Genomic DNA, 9,719 nt, shown 5'->3' with positions numbered 1-9,719 from the left:
ATGTTTCACATGTAATGGCGCATACACTTCATATAATAAAGTATGCACCAATTACATTGGTTTCATCTGCATGCATGCGCCAATGCTATTGGCGCCTAAGTTCAATGTCAACATACATGAAAAGTGGTTATATTGATAAATAATTTGAAATAGTTGTTATTTTAAAAATTTAATTGAAACTTTTTATTATTTAAAAAAAATTCACATAATGTTCTATCCAAAAAAATAAATTAATATAGAATAAAAAGGTGATGTATTTTAATTTTGAGTCAAATATCTTGCAATTATTATATATTATGGTTTACCAATTGTGTAATTTTTGATATGTAGATATAGATATAAAATAATATCTCGTTATGTTGTAATATTTATTCTTGAAATATATACATTAATATAAAGATTGTGAAATCTCTTTCAGCATGAACCAACCAAATCATAAATTAAAATGGAATGCTTTCATAATCTTAAAGAGTACCACTTGGATTTTATCGTAAAATATGATAGAATCAAGAATGTGAAATATTATTTCTTTACTTAGAGTGTATCATTGTACATGTAAAAAAAATTGAAGTTAAATTTTGAAATTGAGCATTTAAAATGAAACTTAATTTTTTAGAAAAAGAAATACAAAATATCACAATACTTACTTAAAGATGGTTTTATTTAGAACTTAAAATATCACAATGTCCATTAATGTTAATAAAATCATCTAATCTAAACAAGGTGCATTATAATCATTTTGGTCCAAAAATGCTAAAGAAAACAAGAACTTTTTCTTATGGCCTAAAAAATTACAAGATCCAATCATCAAAAAACTGATTCCTGAACACACAAAATCCTAGTAAAACTGGCTCCTAGGAGTCATATAAAGAGCTTCATCATTACTAATCCAATCACCACCAACATTCTGTGTTTCTGGTGTTTCATCAGGACAAATAGGCCTAATCCTCACCCTTGGTTTACATGGTGGCAACAAAGGAACTGATGCTTCTCTCTTAATCATTCTAGCTGCATCCCTCACTCTAGGCCTCTTTTCATTATCAGGATGAACACAAACAAGTCCTACCAATAACAATCTTTCCATCTCAACAATATCGAATTCCCCCATCAGTTTCGGATCCGCTGCGTCCACGAGTCTATTCTTTTCCCACAGATTCCAAACGTAGTCGCCAACGACAGTTCCGTCGTCTCCAACGGGCTTCCTCCCTGTCGCGACTTCAATCATCACGACTCCGAAACTATACACATCGGTCTTCACGGTAGGAATCCCGGTGTAAACGTATTCCGGTGCTAGATACCCCATTGTTCCTGCTGGTATAGTAGCATCCCTTGTGCTAGAACTATGTTCATACACTTCTGCAAGCCCGAAATCGCCAAGTTTCGCATTGAAATCTACATCAAGCATTATGTTACATGTCTTCACATCTCTATGAATGATCTGTCTCTCACATTCTTCATGAAGATAGGTAAGAGCAGCCGCGACGCCGAGAATTATATTAACTCTTTGTTTCCATGAAAGCACAAATGAAGATCTTAAATTTTTATGCAGAACTTTATCAAGGCTTCCATTTGGTAGATACTCATAAACCAAAACCAATTCATTCTCTTCACAGCACCATCCTTTGAGCTGAACCAGATTCTTGTGCCGCAAGCAACCAACCATTGTAGCGAATTCCGTTGCGAAAGGGTTGTGTAAATGGTCCAAATCATCGACTTTTTCGAATCTCTTGACAGCTACATCACCTCCAAATGGAAGTGACCCTTTATAAACTTTTGCAGAAGCACCTTCACCGACTAGTCTATCTCTGTTAAACCCCATTGTAGCTGATGTTATCTGTGAAAGTGATAACCTCATTGGAACTTTATTTGTTTGAAATCTACAGTTTTGTCCTTCTCTAATCTTTCTAATTACACTCCCCTTTTTCCTTTTCAAGTAAACACATATCACAACAATCAATGCCAATGCTGACACAACAAAAGCTGTTATTCCACCAATTCCAAGAGCTAAATCACTGATCTTTTTCCCTTGAAAATTTGCACCTTTTTTCTTCGACGCTTTCGAATCGCCGGCATAGCACAAGAAACAATCACCTTCTTCTAAATTATCCATAGGACTGTTAGAATGAGAATAACTCAAAGTTTTGAACTGCCAATGATGAACAAGGTGAATACTTGAACCTTTTCCATTAGAAGCAGAGAAACCAACATGCATAAACTCTCTGAATATCTCAGAAAGATCAATGAGTGATGCAAGAATCGGTGTTCGAGGTCTAGCTGAAGAGTAACCAACCCAAACACGAACCATTTTCATGTCATCTCGATACTCAATCCATGCAGTGATAATTTTCCCACTTTTCAAATCAACCCCACGTGAAAGAACATCAACAGAAGCAAAAGAAACAACACTGCTAAGATCAAAACCAATGTGATTACCATTAATGTCACCGAGAGAAGGATCGAAACTCGTGTCGAATTCAACCGCAAAGTAAGAATCTTTATCTGAACTAGGAAGACCCATGTAACCATTAGAGAGAGATGAGAAATCAGTGGTTGAAGAAATGACAAAGGCAATGCCGTCACCAGAGGAAGAAGGACAAGAAGGTGATGAATGGATTGAGAAAGAGAAACGACACGAAAAAGAAGCGGTTGAGTTTGTTAAAGGATCAAGAAAACGAACAGGGTAGAGGTAGAAAGCTCTTCCCATTTCAGAAGTTGAAGAAGAAAGACAAGTGAGTTTTTGTTTGGTGAGACTAATGGAAGTGTCTGTGAAAGAAGCATCACCAAAGAGTGTGACGTTTTGTGAAGGGAGAGAGAGTGAAGGGAGAATGAAAGTGATGAAGAGAAGGAAATGGAGGATGAATAGAGTGTGACAAAGCATTGTGCAGGGTTAAAGGTGGTGAAATTTTCAAGAGTTTCTTCTCACGGTAAATTGGTAGGTAAAGTCGGTAGTTTAGTTGTTCTTGTTGAAAGGTTGGAGAGAGAGATACACAGTCTCTGACTGTGTGCGAACTGAGAAACCATCACCATGAGATGGGTTTTGCTTGGCCTAGTCTTTCTTCCAAGCCCAAAAAATATGAAAAAGTTTTTTCTTAGAGTAAAACAAAATCTTGATTTTGATTATTTTATAAATATAAATCAGATACTGTTATGAGCAATGTATAGATTAATGAGAGGGATGGAAAATTTCTTAGTTAAAAATTGAATTTAAATTTAAAACTATTTCTTCTTGGTTGACAAATGACCCATAAAAATCGGTTCAATTTACAAATTTGCAAAGGACAATCTAAGTAAAGAGTGCTAGTTATTCACCTATACGTGGGTCTGCATCTTTGGGCACAGCGCAAGAGCATGCCTCTCCTTTCGTCAAAATTGTTGATCTGTATTCAACAATTACTCGCACTCCATGCCAGACAACCCATATATGGTTGGAACCGTCTCTCTCATATATGTGTGACTCTATGTCACACTGGATTACAATTTAACTCATACTTCTAAAGTTTCACTTCAATCTCATACTGACTTGAGTGTTAGAGTATTAATCATTCTTGTAGTTAACATCTCAGATCATCGAAGAATTGTCACCATGGGAAACATTTTTGTTATTACATTGAATTGACATAGTTTTATATGCAAAATGTTAAGTAAGATGAAGTTGACAAATGTATAATTTGTAGTAGTGCACACTTGGGATTCAGGGAGAAAACAAAAAGTAAAACAACAAACATAATTTCATCCCGAGAAAAAATGAAGTTCTTATTCAAATTCAACAATAAGAGATTCAAAATAAAGTACTGATTCAAATTCAGCAAAAGCAGGTTAAAGATCAAATTCACTATCAGTATCTTACCCATTCCTCACAAGATGAATCATGACCTATTTCCCATCATGGTTTTGCTCACCTCTTGATTATGGTGATGTTCCTCATTAGAAACTCCCCCCCTTCCTCGCCCTCTTGCTCATCCTCATGTGTGCCATGATGAGGAGGACCTTGCTCAATATGATGAGATAATGCTTGTCCCGAGGTAGGAATGAATGTGAATTCCTCAGAAGTTAGCATCAATGGTGGAGTCGTCTGAGAAGGTGTTATAAAATAATTGTACCTCATCTTGCATTGTGTATATATACCCTTAGGGTATCTTGTGAATGAAGAATCTATATTTTCACCCCCAATTTTACTCTCTCTAATTCTCTCCCACTATCTCTATCTCCACACTCAAACACTCTACTTTCACCAACCTTGTGGTTCAAAGTTATAACATTTGACATCAATAACCTAGTTTGATCCATTAAATACCTAGTGCACAATCATGACTTCTGTCTCAAATGAAATAATTCTTGCAAATATACTTATCCTTGATGTGAAAAACTACGACAAATGGTGCAAGAAAATGAAAGTGTTGTTTGGCTACCAAGACGTTCTTGATGTGATCAAGAAAGGTGAAAATCCTCTTATTGATGGTGCTACTCAAGAGCAAGGAGCGTATCATAAGGAAGAAAAAAAGAAAAATTAAAAGGCGTTGTTTTTAATCCATTAAAGTAAGCGTGGGAAATCTTGGAGGAGGCATATGCAGGGGCTGACAAGGAAAAAGTTGTGAGGTTACTGATCGATAAATTAGCAAATGTACTAATCTTCCAATGTAGTAATGATGGGAAATTCTAAATATCGATCTCGAAGATTGTTTGACGATATATAGTTCGTGTTTTAAATCAGTTAAATAAAAGACTTAGGGTTTTGGAATTATTGTTTTAGAAATAGAAAATAAATTAGCAAGTAAAAGTAAATAGAGCAATTGAACAGTTTAAAGTAATATGAGTGAACATGCTAGGGAATGTGTATGATTGGATCCTTTAACAATTCTGACCTGACCTTGCAACAACTTATTTCAAAATATTGATTAATGGTTCTTAAGGGTGTTTACTCTTAAGTCCTTAGTGAGAAAACCTTTAAACATTCAAATTAACTCTCATGTCCATAGTGAATTACATATGAATTTAAGCATTATGTTATAAAGAATAATCCAGTTTCTATAGGGTAACCATAGTCCTAGGTAATATCTAGTACAAAATACTCTCAATTAAGCGTTAACAAGGCGACCCCGCCTAAAGATTAACCGTAAATTAAACTCAAATTTTCTGAAAGAGAAAGCTTTAAGAACAAATTTAAGTAAATCAAATATAATAAAGTGTTGTTATCACAAGGTTCAAATTGAAATCATTAACAAATTTGAATCAGGACACCTCCTAGCATTGAGGGTTTTAGATACTCATAATCAAAAAGAAAAATATGATACAAAGTGTAGACGCTACAAATAATGAGATGAAATTAAGTCTTCAATAACTTAGGATTCATGAAAATCTTGATTCACCATGAAAATCTGAATGTTCTTGTAGTGAAAAATCGTCCAACCCTTGGAAATCCGCGTTCTCTGGCTTAATAGGGCAATTTTGGGATTTTCCTGATCTAGGTTGTGACATACGCGTATTTCCCTCTCTGAAACATGTATGATCATTTTTTACACTAAGTCATACGCGTATGACCCAAGGTAAGGCGTATGGCCTTCCTGGACCCATACACGTAAGGGTTTGTCTTGGACATGGTGGTCAGAGTTGGTAGCCCCGTATGTGTAAGCATTTTTCTCTTTTTTCCCCTTCTGCTCATATATTTTTGCCTGGATTTTTGTTTGATAATTTTCCTTTTGTCTCTTTGGACTTGTAAACACATGAAAACTATCTCAAGCGCACAAAATAACTCAAAAACAATAAAACCACCGCAGATCAAGACACAACATAAATCCACAAAAACAGACCTAAACTACTATGAAACCAACAGTAATTCACATGCTTTTGACATTCAAATGATGATAAATGTAACACAAATGGTGATTGATCACAACCCCAAACTTAACTTGTTGCGTTCCCTCAAGCAACTTTTAGCATAAAAACATCATGTCCTCCTCAATCAAACAGAACAAAACTTTTTAAAACCATACCTTTGAGATCTTCTATGATTCTCCTTTGTTGCTACCTTCTGTTTAGCCTGATCATCGAGGTCGAGTGATCTTCCACACCTACAGTTGATGGTATTTCTTCGTCTGTCAGCTCTATTCACACTCTCACCACTTCTCTCAGATGTTCATGTATTTACACTCAAAATCCACAGTACGCAATACCATACCATAGGCTTGCATAAACTCTCTTTAAATTACCAGATGCATAACACACACATTTTTTGAGGTCTTTCAAGGTTGCAACGGGGCTAGGGTTAAGGTAGGATAATTATATGGATAAGTAGGCTGAAGAATCAGAGTCATTATGATCATTCTTTTCATCATGTTCATTCCAAAGTATCACTATTGGACTGCTCAATTTTTGGATTTTTCTTTGATTCTTGGTATCCAACTGATCTCTCCTTTTGGTGAGTGCTTTTATTTTATTTTTTTTCATTTTTTCAGTTAAGTTGGATTTTCAACTTTTCTCTTTATTTTTTCTCAGGTGCACTCACATTTTTCAATGTTGCACAACTCACCTTTTTCAATGTTGCACAACTATCCAAAACTTAAAGGTGAAGGTGGCAAGAAACACAAGAAATGAGGGTTTGTTAGGTTTCTAAAAACAAAAGATTTTTCAAAACCAACTCAATCAAACAATAACATGAACATGAAAAATAACAAGGTTATTTTTATACTGGTTCGTTGTTGACGAAGCTACCTTCAGTCCACCCTACCAAAGTGATTTTGCCTTCTCAACAAGGACTTAATCCACTATAATTGTAACTGATTACAAACACTACAAAAACAAATCATATTTGTCTTCTTTAGTCTATCTAACTAAAACCTAGTCAGTTAAGGAAACTACTCAAACAACTTTAAGATTTACGAGTGTGTATTTACAAAGAATGCTTCTAAGAAAACAGATTAACACAAGTTTAATACAATGAATATCTCATACAATAATGAGAACAACTCTATGTGTGTTTACAAAGACTATACACAGAAATTATATACTTTATCAAAAAGCATATGTATGTTCAATAGCATAAGTGTTAGTATGAGCACTAGCATGAGCTACATCTTCCATTCTTCCAAGTCTCCTTTATATAGGCAGTTAAAAGATCTGTTGGAGGGGATAATTGGAATAGAAAAAATTGCAACTGTCTCTTTGCATAAAGATTTGCATATAGGAGACAAAATGGTACAATAGTATTGTCCTTAACCCACAAAATCAACATAGTGGAGGGAAGAGTGACCTTGTACTGTGTACTATTTTCCTGATGCAAAACCTTTTGATCTTATCTTCTAATCTTCAAAGGCTTCTGATGAAAAGTTGTTGAAGCATGCCTAGAAGTGTCAAGAGACTAGTTGATAGAATCTTTAGAACCTCAGTCTTCAGAGTCTTGAGATAGTTCCTTAGAACCTGGTCTTCAAAGTCTTAAAATCTTGTTCTTTAGAATCTTCAGAACTTAAGCGTAGAATCTTGAAGGCTGACAATTCTTTAAAGGCTCTTCAATCATAGTTATAGTCAGAAGCTTTAACATAAATGTTCATCATAACTATTGTCTAATATCTTTCTAGAACTTGACAGCATCTTGTAAAGCACTTGTATCTCTTCAGAGTTAGAGTGTGTTGATTCCAGAATCTGATGATGTCACACATCAATACTTCAGAGTCAGAACCTGTTAGAAAAAGCTACACACTAGATAAAAACCATTAGTGTTCAAAATTATTCTCTAAGAAGCAATTCATTTTTATCATCAAAACTAAAGGCCATATGCAGAACCAAATCTTGTTCGTACAATCTCCCTCTTTTTGATATTGACAAAACTGTGTATTTTGATGAACAATTTTTACTTGGTTTAATCACATAAAAATATCAGAGTGAGGTTTGTAAGCTCTCTCTGAAGTTTATACTATTAAAAATTATTTTCCAACTTAGAATATCAGAGTTAGGTTTACAAGCTTCCGCTAAATTTAAGACTTAAAATAATCTTCACACATGTACAAATCTCAATCATCGTGAAAGAAATAACTTCCCATAAGCCAAAATCCTAGTTATAATGGATGAAGTAACTTCCCAGAATGCAACAACTTGGGTATAGAAGTATTTCATTCAAAACCCTTGCTTGAGTGTCAGAAATTATGGTTATCAGTCTCGTCACAGAGCATGATTTGTCATATCTTTCATAGCCTGGTTGTATTCCTCGTGTTTGGTTATTATCAAAACTTGTATACATATGATTTAGAGCTTGTATACGCCTAGTTCAACCTTGATCACTTGAACTCAGTTTAAAATAAGAATATGTCTGGTTAACTTCAAACAGCTTAGTTAACTATCCAAAACATAAGCATGATTCTTAAACATAAGTCTGGTTCCCATGAACTCATTTCAGCTTAGTTAATGCCTTGGAACCTGAAACACTTGGTTAATATGATGAACTTTTTCAAAGTTCCTAGAAAGGTCACAAATGTCAGAACATATAAAGACATGTTTGGCTTTTAGAGTTGAAATTAGATATATCAAAATAAATCATTCTTTCTCCCCTTTTGTCATCCTTCAAAAATATAAAATAAAAGACAAAGCAAATTAGAATAGAATTCTATTTCATCAAAAAGATAACTCAGTACAGAAAGAAAAAAACAAAGACAACACAAAGTTTTAAAAACTAGCGTTTAAGGAGAGGGTGGTAGTCTTGATAAGATCTCTCCAAGCAACCCTTAAATCTTTGATGTCTTCTCATCCTGATGCTTGAGTCTCTCTTTAACTTCACAATTCTTAGCTGCCAGATGCTCCAAAGTTTTCAAAATGAATTCCTCAGAAACCATAGTCTTCTTGACCCCAAAGTTACTTCCAACTTCAGGAGTAGTCTCAGAAGCAACCATAGTAGTATGAACTAGAGAAGGAGGCGTAGTCACTTCTGGAGCAGGAAGTAGAAGCGTTGGAGGAACCTTCTGAAGCAGAGGTTCAATAATACGAAAGAGTCTGGCATGGAAGTTCCTTTTAGCTTCCTTCAGGAAAGCAATCTCCAACTCTTCAAATATGACTTTTATCCAACTTTTGAAGTTATTGGTCATAACATATACTTCAAAGAGGTTTTCGTTAAAAGTGAAAACCTCAATGAGAGCGTTAAGTATGGCAACAAACTCTCCTTCAAACTAAAAACACAATTCATCCAAGGGTGTAGGGTGAATGTTGGTGTGAAAGATTGTTTGGCCAGAGTAGGGTTGATGGGTTCTATCTAAGAGGGATATCAGCTCAACATCTAACTAAGTATCAGAATTAATGTCTGCTTTGACAATAAGCATGTCAGAGTGAGTGGGGATTGATGGTTAGGGGGTTTCAGAAATAGTTGTGGAGGGATAGTTTTCTGGTTGAGTGAGTTTTAATAAGAGGTGAAGTGGTAGTATTAGTTGTGGTGTTAGTGAGATAGTGGAGGTTAGAATTTCATAAATTGATGGTGAGGGTGGTGGAATGATAACATTTGGATTAGTAGTTTGGGGAGCAGAGAAAGGGAGAGAGTAACCTTGTAAAGAGGTATGTGTAAAGTGGATAGATGGAGTGAGTGTGTTTGCTAGGATGGATGAACTGTTAACAACATTAAGAAAATGAGCTTTAGAGGGAACAGTCGTTCCAGAAGCAGATCCTGTAGAATTAGCTTCAGAGGCTCTGGGTTCTTCAACAGAAGTATCTTGATGCTCCCTAGAAGCCTTAAAATTCTTGGCCAT

The 9,719-nt window shown here is 35.1% G+C and overlaps 1 protein-coding gene across 1 annotated transcript; it reads right to left on the bottom strand.

Annotated features, from left to right (window-relative positions):
• Window positions 1-786: 786 nt before the first annotated feature.
• LOC127093031 (L-type lectin-domain containing receptor kinase S.6) lies at window positions 787-2,878 on the bottom strand. The gene has a single exon (XM_051031929.1). It carries the CDS (start codon window positions 2,876-2,878, stop codon window positions 839-841), a length of 2,040 nt encoding a protein of 679 aa, XP_050887886.1. The 3' UTR covers window positions 787-838.
• Window positions 2,879-9,719: the final 6,841 nt, after the last annotated feature.

The sequence above is a fragment of the Lathyrus oleraceus genome, chromosome 6, assembly GCF_024323335.1.
Source record: "Lathyrus oleraceus cultivar Zhongwan6 chromosome 6, CAAS_Psat_ZW6_1.0, whole genome shotgun sequence".
Taxonomy (NCBI): domain Eukaryota; kingdom Viridiplantae; phylum Streptophyta; class Magnoliopsida; order Fabales; family Fabaceae; genus Lathyrus; species Lathyrus oleraceus.
This window is presented reverse-complemented; position numbering and strand designations above follow the sequence as displayed.

Excerpts from the sequence above, each read along its gene's own strand:
- LOC127093031 (XM_051031929.1), bottom strand. The coding sequence starts at position 2,878 with ATGCTTTGTCACACTCTATTCATCCTCCATTTCCTTCTCTTCATCACT.